Source organism: Labrus mixtus, chromosome 1, assembly GCF_963584025.1.
Source record: "Labrus mixtus chromosome 1, fLabMix1.1, whole genome shotgun sequence".
In the NCBI taxonomy this organism is placed as follows: Eukaryota; Metazoa; Chordata; class Actinopteri; order Labriformes; family Labridae; genus Labrus; species Labrus mixtus.
The window spans coordinates 3,635,632-3,655,589 of NC_083612.1; the positions used below are offsets into that span (position 1 = coordinate 3,635,632).

At 42.8% G+C, this 19,958-nt stretch overlaps 1 protein-coding gene across 1 annotated transcript; it reads right to left on the reverse strand.

Moving 5' to 3' along the window:
- Positions 1-987: 987 nt before the first annotated feature.
- On the reverse strand, positions 988-19,710 carry znf507 (zinc finger protein 507). Its single transcript, XM_061046542.1, has 7 exons — positions 19,586-19,710; positions 14,668-17,055; positions 11,974-12,091; positions 11,727-11,835; positions 7,502-7,606; positions 4,472-4,606; positions 988-3,144 (listed from the first exon to the last, which is right to left on the reverse strand). The coding sequence occupies exons 2-7, from the start codon at positions 17,050-17,052 to the stop codon at positions 2,664-2,666; spliced, it is 3,333 nt and encodes a 1,110-aa protein (XP_060902525.1). The 5' UTR covers positions 17,053-17,055; positions 19,586-19,710; the 3' UTR covers positions 988-2,663.
- Between the last annotated feature and the right edge of the window lie 248 nt (positions 19,711-19,958).

Here is a 19,958-nt window from a genome sequence, read left to right on the forward strand (position 1 = left end):
TTTATAAAAAAACAAAACAATGACTTGAAAGGGGCGCCGTATAGCCTCACGGTTGGGTCGCGCACAGTATGTACAGAGGCTATAATCCTCGTCGCAGCTTCCCCTAATCTCTTCCCCAAACATTTCATATCCCTCTACAGCTGTCCTATCTGACAAAGGAAGAAATGGCCCAAAAATATACCTTTAAAGGTCACATATCATGCAATATACACTTTACCATGTTTCTCTAACACTAACATGTGTCTCTAGTCCGTCTACAAACCCCCAAATCATGAGAAAAGTCCATCCTCTCCGTCTTCTGCCTGCTCCACTTTTCAGAAAATGTGTGCTCAAACAGGCCGTTTGGAGATTTTCCCTTCATGACATCACAAAGGGCAGTAGCCCCTCCCCCAGGTGGGTGACACTCCCACAGCTAGGTGTTTGTTCTGTCCTCTGAGTCTGCCTTCTCACCGTAAACAATAGGACATGGAGTGAGAAAGACCGAGCCACCCGAGCCCTTCCAGAGAGGGGGCGTGGTCAGATACAGCTCATTTACATATTTAAAGGTACAGACACAGAAACAGCCTGTTCTGAGCAGGGCTGAAATAGAGGGGTTTAAAGACATGATCAAATACAGGATCAGAGTGGATTTAGAACAAGAAACTTCACACACATGTTTTGAGGAGCTCTGACTTATTTAAACTGGTTGAAGAGGAGGAGAATATGTGACCTTTAAAATGACTTGAAAACCAGTCAGTAACAATCAGTATTTGCCAACCTGGAACCTCTTTTGCACGTGGCAGCTTCAGATTTAAATGACGACTGAAGACTTAAAGAGCAGAGATTGTATCTGTTCTTCTCCTCTACTTTGTTCTTTACTGTACAATATGTTCTGGATGTAAACCTTGAACTGGGCCGTTTGTGCGGGGAGACAGCCTGGATGCTAATGGATGTGTTTCTACCTGGAGGGTGAATAAACGTGTTATCCAGGAGTCAGAATGATCGACATTGAAGGGTTACATTTTCTATTTATTGTATTAAAAATAGCTCCGACACTTCCCTTCTTCCAAATCAGTCAGTATAAGACACTCTTTCTTCCACTCAGTCACATGAGAGGAGCTTCGCACCTCAGCTTTATTACGACATCTGTCTCATCTTTCTTCAGCCTCGAGTCGGCTCACACGTCGTCACCTCAAGTTTTTATTTGACACTAGAAAAAGTTGTATTTTAAAAACACTGAAAAATGACAGTAAAGGTTATAAAAATGTTATTATATACAACAGAAATGGCCTGGGCTGTAAAAAAAAAGAACAATCTTTTCCTTCAGTAATAACTCTTGAAGTGAGCGTAGCACCACAATCACAGGTGAACACAGTCGTGCCTGATTAAATACATCATACGCCTACCAATACAAAAATAAGCCCTACCTTTGCTAACTTCCCTTTTGTATCATTCTTTTTGTCCACGTGCCTCTGTCGCCGGGTCAGTCTACTTTACTCTGGTCACTTTTAGATATTTCTCTCTCCAAAGACACTATTTTATAAACCATCTGGAAAGAAATACAAACTTGAAACATTCAAACAAAAATAAAAATAACTACTTTACAATAGCCTCTTTAAATTGGCACAACAGAAAACTAACATGCATAATAATCAACTGATAAATATTAAATCATATTCAAGCTGCGGTTCATGCCTTTAGACATATGTACCCCCTTAAACTGGGCCAGAGCCTCAACTGTGTCAGATTAAATATATTAAATAATACAGTAGAAATAAAAACAGCTGCCTCGTGGTCGATAAATGAATCGGGGCCTGTGTCCACAGACGGTGCTTGTTGCGCTTGCAGACCTTGTTTTTTTAAACAAATCGAATGAAACGCCCTCGCCTCAGCTGCTTTTTTTTTTTTGTCTCGGTTAACAACAGTTAAACTTTTAGAACAGCGAGACGATCGTCAATTTCACTTCTCCCTCACCGATCAGAACAAAGATGGGGCGGGACTTCTGATTTCAGCTTTGTCAACAACATCTGTTGTTGACAAAGCTGAAAAATTCCCAGATGCTGAAAAATTCCCAGATATCAGGACCCAACTCCTTAACATCGTTTTCATGTGTTCCTTGATTTAAAGTAAAGACTAAGCACATGGAGCTACCTAAACCACACCTAACAGACATTAAGTGCTTGTGAGAAGCGCTCTGAAAAGGAGGTTGTGGCCGTCTGTGAACACAGGCCCTTAGGCTGGAACATGCGTCTAACTTTTCTTTTCCCATCTCTGCTGTGGGATTGCATGGTTTCTTGAGGTATGAACTTGTCCCTGGCTAGTGAAAAATCAAACTTGGTATAGAGCTCGTCCCTTAAAGTCAGACACATTCTGCGTCTTTTTAATGTCAAAGTGTTCGACAACTTAACTTTAACGGCTTCTGAACGTTTCTTTTCGATATGCTACTCAGGAAATCATTTCATAATTGTTTTCCTTCCCGGTTCAAGGTATCTGTCAGACTTAACGGAACATTGTGAGCGATAGCTTTAACGACGCGGCGGACATGAAATGGTTAGACCTTGATGTCCACCACAGCCACCTTGAGGTAAAGAAACTTAATGAAATACTTCTTGTTCTGTTTGCAGCAGATCGCAGTGAGAGCGCAGGGTCAGTGTTAATACAAAGAGAGGGAGATAGAGCAGCTCTCACTCTGCTGTTTGGAGGCCGGTCTGGACTTCTGGCTGTGGCTGCTGCTGCTGCTGCTGCTGCTCCTTGTTGAGGATGATGCTGATGATGTCTCCCTCGTGCTCCTTCATGTGCTCCATCAGACGCTCTTTACTGGTGGACTCAAAGCCACAGATACAGCAGCAGAACAGGAGCACACAGTACTCCATAACCGGGCCGGGGGCAGCGGTCTGTCCGGTGCGTGGCTGGCTCTGGGACTGAGACTGGAGCTGTGCAGGGTCCTTCCCCTGGGGGCTGGGGGACTCATTAGGCCACTGTGAGGGGTCCGTGTTGGGGGTGGGGAGGCCTGCCGAGCTGTCCGCAGCCAGGCTGACTGCTGCTGCTGTGGATGTGGGTGTTGGCAGTGTTTCCACCGGGCCCTTTGCTTTGTCCTTTGAGGGCTGGACCGCCGCGGGGCGCTCTGCTACCGTCTCCAGCACGGCAGACAACTTCTGAGGAGCTCTGAGGGAAGAATAGAAGAATGAGTACTCAAAGGAAATGAGCACGTTTTACATGCCACTCTTGAGGCAACCCTGGCATGAAAATATTTTCATTAGTCCGTTTCCTTTCTTTTTCTTGTTGCCATCTTTTTGATGCTACATTCGATGAATAACGCAGCTAAGTAAATCCCAAATGTATCATATCTGTGACGCAGTAAATATTGAAAAGAAAGCCAGTAAGTTTTGGCCTCATGCTGTGAGAACAGATCAAATTTTTTATATTTTCTTAAGAAATAAAAAGCTGGATGATGACAGTCAGCTAATGTTATATTAAATTTATATTAAAAAGTGATATTTATTATTGAAGTGAAGTGAAATGAAGAGAAAAACTTGACAGCATGCAGAAGACAAAAAGACCATCAGTGGTATGTTCAATCAAATATCTAAGCGTTGTTGAAATGCACTTTAGATTTAGATTTGAAAAGCCATACTGAATTATATCATTTATTTGTCCCCTTCACACAGAATGCAGAATTGTAACAAAGCCAAAAAACGGATTTCAGAAAACTTTTCTTGAACTCTCACACTGATGTAACGATTTGGATTCTGGGCTCGTTGTTTAGTTGAAGCAACTACAGCATGAATATAATCCTTCAGTTATTATCTCAGTAATCACCTTTAATGCTGCAGCCAGCTCTCAGAATTGTTTTTAATGAATTATTTTTGTTTTGGCTTTGTTGTATTCGAGCCATTTGAAACACAACAACTTGTGCCCTAATGCTCTGTCTGATCTGAGGATGTCAAAATTAGATGTGCACATATTAAAATATAAGTCATGTTAAACATTACTGAGAAATTGAGATTGAAGTATTTAGGTAACAACAAGTATTTGGCATATTCTGTTCAGATTTTATCAAAGAAAAGTATTAAAAATGTTCATTCACTTTTGAAAGCAAAACTTTTTTTTCCTGTAGGTGCTGCTGCTCAGATTTTCATTGACAACCAATGTTTGATCTAAAGCTGTACTGAGACATTTGGCACACTTCAGGCTACAAATGGTGATGCTTATAGTTTGAGCTCCTACTGTCAGAGACGTTTATTTTATTGGTTTATTTGGCAGGGTGCAGTATACATAAAGAAAACAACAACAATGTTCAACATGAAGAGAACAATGCAGCGTCATCTACACATCTCTTCAAACCTCAAAGCCTTTGTAGGTAAGGCGGTACATTCAACAAAGCCTTGTCCCGGACATTTGATGAGGATAGATGTAGATATTTGGAATTAAGAAATAAAGCCAGAAAGACTCTCACAGTAGGATACCAGCCCACTCGAGTCGTTGTATTCACCTGCTGCTCTGGGAGATGGCCTCGTTGATGGCTTTGTTAACCTGCTCGTAGTTGTAGTTTTGGTCTCCGGCGTGCTTCCACATGTGGGATTTGAGCGAGGGGGGATGACTGCACACGTAGCCACAGAGGGAGCACCTGGAAGAGAGAATATTATCAAATAAGAGAAAGAAAAAGGAGAGAGAGGGCGTGCAGCAGAGTGAGAGCGGATCAAGTCGAGGGTGATTCAATATGCGTACTGAGGTTTGACTAATCCTTCTCATACTTTCTATCAAGAGGAATCATCCTGACTCTACAGAGGACGCTGAGCTGGAGAGACAGAGACAGTGAACGCCACGGAGAGGGGGAAATGGATTTACAGAATGACGAAAAAGAATTATGGGTTGTGTCATTATGAACCGTTCAAATGGTTAAAGTTTCAGGTATCTTTCAGGATAAAGAACTTGGGCATACTTCCCTCATCACAGCTAGATAATGGGAGATCAGGTTAATCATTAAACAACATTCAAATGGCTAGTGTGAATATGCTGATATGTTCAACAAGCTAGCAACCTCTCCATGATGAGCTGTGACAGATGGGCAGCTCCTTCAGCCAACACCTCAGGTACAAAACGTAGCGCTGCCTGCACTCCTTTTGCCCACCACCATCAGACTGTACAACATCAGTGGAACCTTCAGTCTGTCTTCAACATGAACACTGATGTTCCCCACTGTAGCTGTCACACTGCCATACCCATGACTCTTATCACTTACACCTGTCATTGACTCCCTGAATCATTTCATACAGCTTACACAGTAAGGGTGGTTCACACTAGGGACCCGGGCCCAGATCCAAGTACCCTTGACCCCTTAAGTCCGGTTAATTTGATCAGTGTGAACCCAAACAAAACACACTCCTACCGTACTCAGGTACTGTGCCCGACTCCACAGGAGATGTGAACGCAACCGTGCTCAAACAAGGAAGTGGACCGCTACATGACGTAATTCTAAACGGCTCCTGCTGCTTCAAATCTGTTGTAATAGTGCAGCACGGGCTCGTTTCATCCTAGTGGTAGTAGTAGGAGGGTTGTTGTTGGCGTTTCAGAAATAACCAAAACATCCACAGTTAGCATGATGCATACTGCCACCTGCTGTATCGGATGATTTACAGATGCAAGTGTACATCACAGAACGATGTTCCTAATGTGAACCATAAACTGTAAATATGGATGTGAATGTACACCGGTGGAGGGGGGGGGGGGGGGCAATCTTGCTCAGGCATGGTACGATACAATAGTGGGTGTTTATTTTGCATCATTTGTTGATTCAAAGAGTCAGTTATATAAAAAATATTCAATCACTACAAAGAAGGAAAACAATGTGAACTGGGAGTGACTTTGGCCCATCATCTTCTCCCAGTTTGAATCGATCCCCCATCAGCCGGTTGCCATTGACAACAAAAGTCAGATCATCTCTTAGTGATTTAGATTATGAGGCTCTAAGTCAGACACTATACAACATATGTTCAGCATTTCAGCAGATGTACTTATTCATCAGGAAAAAAAAAAGGAAGAAGAGGAGAAATAAGAAGTTAAGAGCTTAAGGATACAAATCCTTGCTAAAGACCTGAGGATTAAAACTTAAGAGGAACGGCGCCGTTTTAAACATAGATGTCAGGATTGTTAAACTACTTATGATCATAGTTGTCAGCTTCTTAACTTAGAAAGGATTTCTCTTCGGTCCAACATTAGAGCAGCACGACTCCGCCCTGCTGCTCCATGTAAACAATAAACCGAGTGGATAAATCAGTCCACATGGTTCATGATGGTTTATAAAAAGCCAGGGAGTGTGTTTTTTTTATTGTTGTGTTTTCTACTAGGGCTGGGAATCTCACGATTCGATTGAGAATCTATTTTCGATTCAAAACGATTCATGATTCAGAGTCTATTTTTGAATGAGTACATACTTCAGGTTCTACTCCAGTCATCTGTGAGACTGGCTGAATTTGTTGCTGCTCCATTTGGCATTCTCCTGAGTTAAAGAACTAGCATTAGCACTTAGCAGGGAGTGACTGATTGGGCACAAAAAAACGATATTTGGAAGTTAAGAATCTATTTAAAATCTCAGAAGAGATTCTCTCTCCCCCCCATCATCTATTTTCTACTGTTGCTGAATCTCACCTCCCTCCCCGTGGCCTCTAACACCTCACAGTGGTTGTGGATTTAAGGATTTCATGCACAAACTTGAGCCAAGGTACACGAATCAGAGCCGTGCAACCATCACTGAGTGAGTTGTGAAACTCTACGACGCCAAAAGACAACGCCAAGAAAAATATACATGGAGAAGATATACTGTAGATGTATAATGTTGGAATGCCCTCTAGTGGAGAAAATGTGTAACTACATGCTGATGAAGGCATTGGAAACTGTAATGTGTTGGAAACTGTTAATAATAATAATACAATCTGAGACTGTAAATTTGAAACTACAAATAATAAGGTATGAAGACCTACTTGATGTGTATCAATTATCCCAGAATGCTGTCTCATGATATCATCGTAATCGTTGCCCATGCATCGCTTATTGTTTAGTAATGTATTGTTGGTTACCCTCTTTTAAATCGGACTCTCTTATGAAAGTGCACGGACAGATGACTTGAGTTCCCATTTAACAGAAACTGAATAGCGCTGCCCGTGTGTTTCCTTCAATACAGAAACATGGGCTCTCGAGCTGTGCAGGTACTGATGACTGTATAATACAGCATCGGTATTCAGTAAAGTGGAAATCAGCAATCAGAGTCGGTCTCGGGGTTGAGGATATTTAACATTTGAAGGAGGGCTGAGCATTCACCCCCATTCACCTCCTCCACCCGCCAACCTCTAACAGTGCAATCAGAAGCTCATTGCTCAAGCTGCTGGCACCAGAAAGCATCGACATGGTCAGACCAGCACAGATGATAACCCCCGGCGTCTTTGTAAAGGTGCAGGGCTTCATGCTCACCGATCTCATTGTTATCGGTCCTCTCTGCAGTGGATGCATGTTTGATCTATCTCACCTGTACTGCTCCAGTAGCTGCACAGCCTGGTGCTCCTGAGGGTGCCTCCTCATGTGGCTCTTCAAACTGTTCATGTTGGTGGTGGCAAAATCACAGCTACAACACCTGGCAGTGCGGGGAAAAAAAAGGAAGAAGACGTTGAGAAGAGAGGAACATGGAGATCAAGTGGCTACTTTAACAAGCTGCCTCTTGAACTTCTGTAGCTTCTTTGTGCTGCAGCCTGGAGCGAGGAAAAGGGATTTACAGCAAAAAACTGAGAGGAAATTGTCACTTTAAGAATAGAACAAATCACATTTTCTTCTTCCTTGTAGCTCTGTGGATGTTGCGGTTGGAAGATGAAACTGGCTTTGTAGTTGTTTAGAGGCGAATACTGTTCAAGGTCTGCAGACTCAACTTGCGGCCATTTGCTCTGCATTCAAATAAAGTTGCAGACAAAACAAAGGATTGCACGTCTTCATAATGTGAGAGTTACTGGGGCAGGAATACCAAAAAGACTCTTTACTGAAGAAAAGTCTTAGAGAACATTTTTCTCAATAAAGAGAAATGTTTAATGTGGCCTAAGGGAACCAGGCATTACTGTGAAGATAATGATGCTGAATTATTCGCCCGGTCACATTAAATATAACATTCTTGTACTGTGACATTTAAACATTGTAGTTGCCAGCTTAATGAGAAGATATCAACAATTCATGGACAAAGTAGGTGCCATATGATGAAGACGATTCAATGCAACTACCATGACAACAAGGCAGGTCAAGTGAAACTAGCTGTCTTTTTACAGCAAATGATACACTCTCTCTTTTCAAATCTGACTAAACTGTGATGATGAAACTAAAAGAACACCATTACCTTTCCAACGTGATCACCAAGCAAAAGGATTGTGATCATTACCACCTGTTTCCACATATGCACTCCTGAAAATATCTAGATAATTTCACACAATATTCACACATACACATCAGCTCACTCGGACTTGGCAGGAGAAACTCCAGGTGAAGTCTGAGCCAATAATTTGGCTGTTTGTGTTCACACACACAGCTCCTCCTGTGTATGTTTTTCAGGAGATTTCCGCAAGCGTGAAAGCCCTATATATATGAGAAGAATGACCTCTGGACCGTAAAGACCGTATCAGATCCACAGCACAGACGGTGCAACGCAGCGACATCTTTAAAGAGATGTTAAGCTATTCCATTTCAGTGACAGAGAGGAATGAATATCAGTCAAGCTTTAGTCCCTGTACTTTTTTTTAGATGTGTAATTCTGCACTCTTTGCCTACTCGGCAGCTGTAACAGGTGGATAAATATGAGCATTTGTCCAGTCAGCAGTTTTTGCATTTGTCCTTTTGTTAAGTCATTCACGTTTGAAGTGCTAAGCGAGTGATCAGTGTTTCCATAGAAGGCCTACTGAGGCCATTCGCTCTAATTCCACTAACTACACATTGTAATGTCTTATTAAGTATTACATGAGTGTTTTATGTTGCCGTTTGCCTCTCCCAGCTGCTGTAGTGCGCTGGTATATTGTTATCCTGTTGGCTGTAAATCCGATGTGAAGGCAACACAATGACTACACGGGTAAAGTGGTAACTTTAAAGCTTTTAATCTAAAGTGTTAACAAATTAGACTGTGAGTGAAACAGTGTAAAGCAGTAATGGTGTCATCATCCTTCTGCACCTCACTAGGAGCCAACAATCACACTTTATCCTCCAGAGGCTTTGTTTTTAGTTCAAAGACACCTGAAGGCCTAACTGTTGTTCATGTAGACTTTAAATAACACGTGATTCAGAGTTTATTCTGAATGTTAACACATCGTTAAACTGCCAGACATTGTAAGCACATGGCGTTTAAAATAATCAGACACCCTATGTTCATAGGAAAAAAGAAGGTATTTGCTAAGTGGAGGCATTTATTGAAGTGTTGTAGTCAAGACCACACGAACCAAGACCAAGACATACCCGAGACCAGAGTGCTCCGAGACCATAAATATCAATAAAAAAATCATCATCTTTTGTGCAGGCGGCGGGGAGGCAGGAAGGTGGCAGCCGTAAGCCGGTGGATACAAATCTAATTATGATGAATTAAAGTTAATTGTTGTTTAAGAAAGAAGCGTTTTTCCTTCTAATGAAAGTAATGACGTGGAAAAATAACCAATCAGACACTTCATCTTTAACCATTTTCTGTGTGGCCACAGTCATCTGTCCACAAAGAAAATGATCTGTTATTTACATATTTGTACATTCATGCTGAAACAGTCATATCTCCTGACGGTTCTTTTGCCAGTACACAGTACTGCTGGCAAAAACATGCAGTTAAATGCCACCTGACCTTTCCATATTAGAAAGGATTGTCATGTGTTTATTTTAGTACATCTGATCTGAGAGCATACTGTTAAGAAAGCTGAGTTGAACAGCTGGATGAGTTCACACCTCATGGCAGCGTTGCGTTAACACACAGGCTAAGTGAGGAGAAGAGAGACACAGAGAGAGAGAGAGAGATCACTGAGCTGCTCAGAGCACATACAGGTGTGTACTGCCATCTAATGCACAGTTCTGAAATGACAGGCACAACACTCAGAGGAATCAACATATGAGAGAAAGGCTGGTTTTAATGTTTGGCCTCTAATTGTTCAGCTTTGGTTTTGTAATTGATTATAAGGGTTTGTTGTTGTTTTTTCAAATGGTATTAAAGGTGCTTGTAATCTCGACAGAATTGAAAATGAGGAAAACCACGATGTCCTTTCGAGAATAAATAAAGGTTTGAATGGATATAGACATGAAAGCAGGGGTGCAAACTCATCAGGGATAAAAAAGGTGAGATGGATCCAAACCACCTAGGGGAGTCCGGGGGCATGCTCCCCCGGGAAGATTTTTTTTAAATATCAGCTTTAAATTATGAATTCACAGACGATTTTAGCATTCAGACTAAAGAAGCAGTGCAAACAATAAGAAAAACACAATTGCTTGTCTATATCTATGTTCTGTTTTAACTTTTTGATAAAGCTTCAGTGAAACATGAAAAACCCCATGACGCTCCCAACCTTCAGTCCCTTTTTATAAATGGGATGAATTTGCAGAACAGGGCTTACCATGTTCTACTAAGAGGTGATGTGAAGGGCAGTCACTATGCAGGTAGCTCTCAGAGTCTGAGAGAGCATCATAATACAGTCATCAAGTATGACAATATTTTCTTTTCTATCATAAAATATGAAACATTATCAATATATGAACCTGATGTTTTGCTCCTGCTGGTTTTCATTAAGTTTATATTCCCTCTCTTATTACATGTGTTGACCAGCTGTCACTTTAATGTTGCCTGAGATAATAATGAACCAGAGAGCTGTATGAAGTTACCTTCAAGCTAGCACACATTTCTGTCAACATCTTTACCTTTGGCTACCAAACAGTAAATATGATCAGACAGCATGTTTAACAGAAAGGCTGGCTTGCTAGCCAGACTTCGAGTCTTTCCACAGTGTTTTTCACGGGAAAATAACGTTATGTAAATGAGCCATGTACTGCACATTGTGACTCATTGAATCAGGTTTCATGCTTCTTGCGGTCGGCGCGGCGCGCACCTCCGAGATTTTGTAATATTGCCGACCGCGTTGCAATGATTGGCTACAGGGGCCGGAAGTACTTTCTTCGTGCCGCTGTCAAATGTTGTGTACCGTAGCCACCCGCCACTAGTTGGGGCTGTAGCTCCGGTCAGTATACTATGACCCTGAAGTAAACGACAGGACAGTGGAAGAATGGCATCCTGTAGCGTTGTGCAGTTTGTCAGTATTTTGTTCTATAAAATGGAGATAAAGTAGGCCTAATATGTCAGCTGTGTCAGGTTTAACTGGCATATCCAGACAGGAGCGGTGTGTAAAGACACTTGATGGCTGCTGTTGTTAGCAATGCTAACGTTAGCCACGCTCGTCAAAACTATTTGAAATCGTTTACAGACAGCCAATTTCACCCCACAATGCATTGCTTTTTGGTTCACTTCCCTTGTTTTGTTTTGATGGCGTTCTCACCTACAGTGAACCGAACTCTGGTGCACTTGGAACGAACCAAGACCCCGTTTTTAAGCTGGCCAGAGTTCGGTTCTTTGGTCATTTGAGCATTCACACACCCCAAACCAAACGAACTATCCGACAAAGCGCACCAGACGTCGTTTCAAACGGACCAATCAGCTCAGGTGTGAATGCACCTGTAGATGTTAGTGGTACATTTTAACAACTCACCGATAAGGTTTGTCAGAGTTATGGATCCGCCGGTGGTTCCTCACCCCGACATACGTAGAGCTGGTGTAGTCGCACACGTCACATTTATACATCTTCTGTAAACCACATTCTGAAAAAGATGAAAAAAAAGAGCGTTAACACCGACAGACTCAAGTGGTAATCTGATGACGACATGTCAGCTAGCCGGTTAAGTATTGGTCTATCTTTAAATCTAAACACACAAAGAAGCTTTAAAGACATCTCTCACCTTCGTCTGTGACCCGGTCGGCGTCCTCCACCGCGGCCACAGCGTCGTTAACGGGTGTGAGAACTGCGATGTCGCTGCTGAAGCTGTGATGCTCCCTTTCATGACTTCTTAACTGACTCTAAGAAATAAAAACACACACACACACATATATATTCAATTCAATACGGCTGCTTACCTTGATCTTTTCTGCCACTTCGGACTTGCAAGCATAATAATAAAAGTAACCTGAAGTTTTTCTACTCCGCTTTATATGATCTACAAAATCTGAGTTTGTTTTTTACTGGGCAGAAAAGCGCTGGCTGTGTTTTGCACATCCGTCCTGTCTCCATGACAACAGTCTGTTGACAACGTCTGCTGTATGACCGACACTGCTCCGTTGCTTTATTACTGTATGTTTTATATTTGAGGTCTTTTTTTTTTCAGCAAAGAAGAAGTGGCTACAAAAACACAACCCATAGGAGGTAATAATACGTGGAAATATCTTCTGTTTTGAAAAGAGCGGGGATGACGTCAACAGCGCCTTCTCAAAGTTTAAAGATTTTCAACGTGAGAGCTTGGAGCAGACACACAGAAAAGGTGAAGTGCTGAGAAAAAAGTCTCTGAGTGCTGAGCTTTTTCTCTCAAGGCGGGCCGCCTGCTGCTGCAGACACTTTCTACTTATTGAAAACAAATGTAAAAAGACGCTGGCTCTCAGAACAAAATGCAAGGTTGACACGAGGCCTTAGGCTGTTAATTTATTGGAAAATTTGAATTCTATTTATTCTATTGAGTAAAACACATTTAAAGAATACAAAACTCTTTGTTTCAAACTGGAAGAAATACTCTCAGGAGAAAATGAAAAGTGATTGACATGCATTGATAGTTTTTCCTCTGCCCCACTGATGTCACTTCAGGATCCGATACAGTATCATATCTGCGGGCCAGCCTTCACCCCGTACAGCTCGAAACTTTCTCAGAACTAACTTCCAAATCTGGGGGATAACACGATGAACTTGATGAAGGATGAATAATCTGGGCTGCAGATCGGCACTGGAGTCCCATGATAGCAGAATAATCAATAGTTTTCTCCTCTGCCTGTTTCATCACACTGAAGCAAACTTTCTCTGCAGCGCTGCACCACACTCCTTCAACTTTTATGTCTCGTCTTTGACTTCACACGCAAGAATAAACTCAGCCTTTTTAAGAGTAAACTCTTTTTTTTTTACTCTTAGCCTGACTCAAAAACTGTGTATCAGAAAGTAAGGTTATACACATTTTCACTATGAGCAATTGCCTATATGAATCTCTCCACAGAATAAACTCTTCATCAGCTCTCATTAGACATACATCGTTGTGTTGAAGTGTATTAAGACATTTTGGATTAAACAATTCTCTAGCAAACAGATTTAAATGTCTTTTATTGGCTCGTGATGTGAATAAAATACCCCAGATATCTTAGTATTTCATTACTTGTTAGAAAAATGAATCCATTTAAGCAGCCCTCGTCATTTATTTGGCTTACGCCCCCCACTGGTTAAAGATATGCATGACATAATGTTTATGTATGCTGTTGAACTCCAGGGTCAAAGCCTGGCGCGGGAGCTGTGGAGCAGGCTCTGAACACCTAGGCCATCATGGGGCTGATTGAGGTGTATACATGCAAGAGTAAATCGAACCCTAACAGCATTATCTAGGTATGTAAGTCCGACTTTGAGAAATGTGACTCGGTATGATTTCAGTCGGAAAGGTCCAGTTTTAGTCAGGAGTGATGATACACTGAGAGCAGGTGGGTATTTAACTTTTTCAAATCTGTACCTGTAATGTTTGTCATGGAGGAAGATGCAGTGCGTCTAAACGTCACTCCTTTGCACCTTTATTAAATTTCCCTCAGGTGATTCGTGTGCTCGAGCTTTTTCTTTGACTTGAAGAAGTTATCCACCTCTCTGAGAGCACCGAGCTCCATTGGAGGAACGACTGAAGCGCAAGACTTTTCTTCTACTTCACTACTAATGTATGTCAGGAATAGAGAGAAGTGATCAGTAGAATAATCGGCATGTTACAATTTTCTTTTGTATCCTTTCTTTCAAAAGTTTAAATTAAATAACTCCTCTGCAGCCTATTAGAAAATCAATCTGTCTGGGCCTGTTTTTACAAGTTTGGGTGTTTATGTTGAGCATTCTTGTTCTGTTTCTGCTTTTTTATGTTTTTAATTTGAACTAATCAGGCACAATGTAAACATAGCCAAATATGTTGGTGCAGGAGAAACTGTTACACGATGCTACACGAAAAAAAGTGCACAGCTGATGTTATATTTTCTAGAGAAGACCAGCATAACAGTGTCTAAATATGTATAAATGCACCGTTATATCCACTTTGTAAAACAAGCTAACAAGCTCTGTAGAGTGAGAGAAGTGAGTGACAGCGCCTTGTGGAGCCCTCTCCCTCCTCGTCTGTCTACACCAGCGACAGAGAGGAAAATAGAGACAGGATATCAGGGTAAAAATGACAATCCCTCACGCTGCGTTGCTGGTTTACAGTTAGGACACTCCAATAGGAAACAATTCAATCAAGCTGATTTTCTCGCTGATGCTAGCTTGCGTCTCGTGCTGTAAGGACAGGCTGTAATCCCACTACAACAGCAGCTACAGACAACAGATTCTCAAACTCTGAACATAATATATAAAATGCTACGTGTTAGCATTAACATCTCCTCACCTTGTAGTGGAAAGCTTCTGGGCACAGCTTGCACTGGTACATCCTGGTCTTGCAGTGGTGGATCATGTGACTCTCCAGGTCCTTACTGTCCGAGGCGATGTGCTCACAGATGGGACACTGATACGGTTGCCTCTGCCTGTGCACCCGTAGGTGCTGCTTAATGTAGCCCTTATTGCCGCTGCTGTAGCGACACAGGCGGCACCGATACGGCCTTTCACTGCCGGGGATGTAGTCCACCAGACCGCCATCGGACGAAGCAACTAACCCTTCCATTCCAGGGATGGTGATGTAACCCGCAGCTGCAGCTCCTGACACCACACCGCTCACGTCTCCATTTTGGAACTGCGCGTTGTCCTGAAGCTCTTTCAATATGTCCTCATCCGAGGCGTTCTGGTCTGAGCGCTCTCTTAGTCTCTCGATGACGGTAAGAAGCGACAGGCTGATGCCAGCTTTGGCTGCAGGGCTCTCCTCGTCTCCCTCTCCCAGACCGAGAGACCCCAAATCGTCTTCTCTTCCTTTGCTATGCAGCTTCAGGTCCAACAGAGCCGCTGTCGTCCCTATGTCAGATGTCTTGGGTCCGTCTGCGGTCACCTCTAAGAGTTTCTGGCACTGTGTCTGGGTTGTGATACTTTTCAGATTTACTTTGGCACTGGAGGTGGGGAGCTCGGGGGTCCTCATGGGCATAGCAACCAGGGCCTCGGCGGCCAGAGAGTGCAGCCGGAGAGACTCAGAGTGGGTCCTCTTGCGACCAGCTGGTGGGATGTTTTCATCTCGAGGAGAATCGCTGCTCTTAGGGACAGAAGGTGTAATATCAGCTCCGTATTGCTGGATGTCAGAATCATTACCGGCGCTGAAGTCAATCTCCACCTCTTCCTTTACAGGTACACCATGGTGCTGCTCTTCCTCCTCTGCAGCCAATAAGCTTTTGTCCCTGTCCACATCTGGGTTGAGTAGAAGAGGGTTAGATGCCATGACTGAATCCTCGGCTGAAGGAAGGCGTTCGACTATCACGTTGATATGGCCGGCGCTGTTTGGACTGCTGTTGATAATCTTCTGAGCGGATGACAGTAAGCTGTCCGTGGTAGAATTGTTATCATGGTGATTAACAACTTCCATCTCAGCCTCTGTCGTTACCTGCACCTCCACCAGGGGCTCCTCGGATGTCAGGTCTTTGAGAGGGTACACACTCTCCTCTTCCTCTGTCTTTGGACTTTTACTCTGATCAGAAACCGGATTAGTCAACACGTCCTGGTTGTTCTCAAGAGCCACTGGAGCAGAAAAGAGCTGGAGCTTGAAGGCAGTGGGCATGCTTTTCTCCTGAAGAACCGGGGACAGAACAACTATCTCCTCTCTGTTTGATATAGTGTTGGCCGCAGCCTGGGCCTCTCGCTTTGCCGGAGCCTCTTCTTCATCCTCAAAGATGGGGTAAGAGCAGTCCACCAGGCCGGCGTGCTTCCAGGCATGGGTCTTGAGCATCCGCTGCTGGCTGCACACATAGCTGCAGATCAAGCAGCGGTACAACCCATACTCCTCGTAGCTGTACCACTTCTTCTTCTGTGGTAGCTCTTTGGATTCCTCTGCTGAGCTTTTCATGAACTCTGTTTCGATGCTGCTCCCAGTCCAGTCCCCCTCCTGCTTTCTTAAAACCTCTTCCTTGTCCTCGCTGTAGGAATCACAATGACTCGTGTTCAGGTTGCCGCCGTTGTCGAAGTGCATGCTGACATGTTGCTCCAGCTGCCTCTGATCTCTGGAGGTGAAGCGACACTCGGAGCACATGAGGATGAGGTCGCTGTGCTGCTCATTGTGCTGCTTAAGGTGCTCCTTCAGCAGGGGCAGCGTTTGGGAGAGAAAGGGGCACAGGCTGCACTGGTAGCACGTCACAGTCCGCTTGTGGTCGCTGCTGATGGGGTTCTCAGCGACCTCCGTTACCATGGAGCCGATGTTGTTGTTGTTATTATCACCTGACAAAGTAGAACAAAGAGCGCCGTCATCTATGCTGCCATCTAATCTAGCATCCACTACATTTTCCTCCTCCTTAATGTTCCTCTTTATTTTTCTAAAGGGAGAGTCTGCTCTGCTTCCTCTCGTCCTCTCCCCACCACCACCCTCCCCCCCCGCAGCGAGGGCATGTTGAAACGCCCTTTTCTGTCCCGCCAAGGTGCAGCGACGCTGGGGACGCTTCTCCACAATTTTGCTGAGCTTCTCGATGACCTGGATGAGAGAGTCTGCAGCTTGTTTCTGCTGAAAGCTGTGGGAGGCGTCCTCCTCTACTGCCTGCTGGGACTGAGTTTGGGGGACGTGTCCCAGTGCTGAGGCAGTGGAGGATGAAGAGGAGGCAGAGGAGGAGTGTGTGACGAGTACAGCCACATTGCTGATCTCCTCCATGACCTAGCAGAGAGGGGAAACACAGAAATGAGTGTTAACTATATGCAGTAATAGGAACACTATTCTAAAACAGAAATATGTGAAAACAATGTCTAAATGTTCCACAATAGTTTTGTCTACAGTGTGCATTTAAATCAGAATTCAAACCATAGCCAACACTTCAACTCATACATTAATAATTACAGTTTAAGCATTGATAAAAAGCTGAGTGGTATCAACTTTAACCAGCTTAGCCACATGCTTATGGTACTTCTGATTTTTCTAAAAAGCACACAACAAAAAAATATGGAACAGTTTAATTCACATTGTTCTAAAAGAATATCCGTCTCTGGTTCCTAATATTAGATCTAGATTTTCTGTGTGTAGTTTTAACTGGTTTATAAAATAGAATCAAATAAATACTGGTGGATTTATGTCTTGGAAAAGCAAACAAGACTAGACTAGATGAACTTTACTATACAGAAACTTCTAATGCATTACGCTGCTGCCACAGGTAGGTGTCAGACAAATTATTACACGGGCACGCTGAAGAAACAGACTTTATCTGTTCAAGTTTTCCACAGCAAAGAGTCACAATGGGTGATACATCAGACTGTTTAAATGAAGCCGGGGGAGATTTGTGTCCTCAATTATTACTTAAACATGTCGAGGACGATGTATGTTCTCAGTTGATGTATCATGCAACACGATTTATCAGACCAGCATGATGACACATGGATCTATCCCTGGATTTGAGGTTTTTAAATAAATATTTTACTGGGAATTATTTTTGTATCTCTCAGTGCTGTAAGCAATCAGTAATGTTCATCTGAATAGTAGGGCTGAACAATATTGGAAAAGTGACATTGTGATATCTTTTCTCTCTGCGAGATATATGGAAAAATACAGTTATAAAGGTATTCCAAACAAATGCAGTGAGTTTCAAGAGGCTTAAATATGGGCAATAACATTTCAATCTTTCACTCATGATTTAATTACTATGAAGTCTATTTTAACTTAGGCCAGCAATATATGAGAAACATAACGTGCCTAACTTCCAACACAGTAGAAAAACTATAACATGATTGAAAACAAATTCATTTTAACAATACGTGGACTGTGTTTTGGATGTCTGGGGTCCCCAGAGTTTAGTGAAGTCAAAAAAGTACTTTTGTTTCCATACTGCACACCGAGCTAACGCTGTTGGAAACAGGAGAAAAGTTTGCAAAACACTTGCTAATAAAGTGAGGCCTTTTACAGGAACGGAAACTTGTACTCGTATAAATGTCTTTAATCTGACGGCTCAGCGTGTGATTAACAGTTTAGCCCTTTGTATGTATTATGTGTTAAAAAGAGAGGATTGAGATAATCTGGCTTTCTGCATCGAAGACTTTTCAACCGATGTTATCATCGGGTCAGTGTGTATATTGGTATGTAGTACACACAAAGAATACAACACTTTTAGGCGTTGAAAAATGAAACAATGGAACCACTTCTCTACCAAAAATAAGTGTTATGATTAGGCATGTTTCTATTTTGAAGTGCACTGTTTACCCAGAGTCGAGTGAAAGGACCCACTGTTTAGCAGGAAATGAAGCAGCCCAAAGGACCCCCGTGATAAGGAGTGATAGCTTAACTCGTTCATGATAAGACCCGCCTCTGCTGGTCAACAGAAAGCCTTCAAGACAGGAGCACCATGTGCTCGTGTTTACAAACTAAGCTTGAGGGGAAATGGGTCACAAATCCTGTGGTTTAACAAACACTTTCCTACTTCTCACTTTCTGACCACAATTCAACCTTCCTCATTTCTCCGACTTCTGCATTCGTGGGACTGTGTTTCAAAAGCAGAGTGGGTAGCCAAATAAATGCACGAAGCACTGGCTGTAACCCTGCTTAGTTTCCATGGTAACAAGCACAGCGTGGCTATAAATAATACAACAGTTATGGTCTTGTTTTATTGGAAATGTGGTTGTTTAAACGATGGGAAATCAAACAATCGACTACGTTAATGTTTGTCTGTTACTCAGAGAATATCGTGGTGTTTTATGTCCACGGGTTTAAACGGAGCTGGAATCAAAAGGTGGCGTCTGCTGAGCCCCTCCAGCTATGTCAGGGTCTAAAAATATGACACCCACTTTCACTACCCCACAGTGGAAAAAAAGTTAAGACACACACACACAGACAGACACACACACACACACACACACACACACACACACACACACACACACACACACACACACACACACACACACACACACACACACACACACACACACACACAGATGCAGTTAAAACAATAAAGAGACGTTACCATGGAGACAAGAAAATGAACTTAAAGTGAAAGACACTCTGTTAGCTTCACAGCCTGCTATGCAAACACTCCCACAGACTCCCACAGACACACAGACACACACACAGACAGAGACACACAGACACACACACGAGTCTCACACAGAGCTAGCAGTTGCTCACATGAATGTAAAAGGACAATTTAATCATCGTTTCGGTAAATGAGTGACGGAGGAGCGAGTTTAATAAAAGACATACTCACTGACGTTTTAAAGCCCGACGGTCTTTGTCCTCAACACATATAAAAACAGCTTTGTTTTACTCGTTAGCCATAAAAAAAGAAGTGGCCTCCCTCTCTCTCTCTCTCTCCCACATTGCAAAATGGCGAGGATGGAATACGAGTCACGTGACCTGGAGTTTTGGTCAGGTGACCAACGCGGACACGTTGATTGACAGGTCGGCCTGATGCTGCGTTCAAGTGCTCAACACGATGTCGTTTTGTCGAAACACGGGTTTTCGAGTGAAATTTTATAGATGAAGAAAAAACAGATTGGATAGATAATGACAAAACAAAAGGGAAATTGTTTAAATGTATTTATTTATTGAAATCCCTGTGAATGTATAGCCTATGTATA

Coding starts and splice junctions, on each gene's coding strand:
- znf507 (XM_061046542.1), bottom strand. CDS start 17,052: ATGGAGGAGATCAGCAATGTGGCTGTACTCGTCACACACTCCTCCTCT. Junction 12,092..14,667: donor CAGAAGCTTTCCACTACAAG/GTGAGGAGATGT, acceptor TTTATTTCTTAG/AGTCAGTTAAGAAGTCATGA. Junction 3,145..4,471: donor GCCATCTCCCAGAGCAGCAG/GTGAATACAACG, acceptor TTCTTCCCTCAG/AGCTCCTCAGAAGTTGTCTG.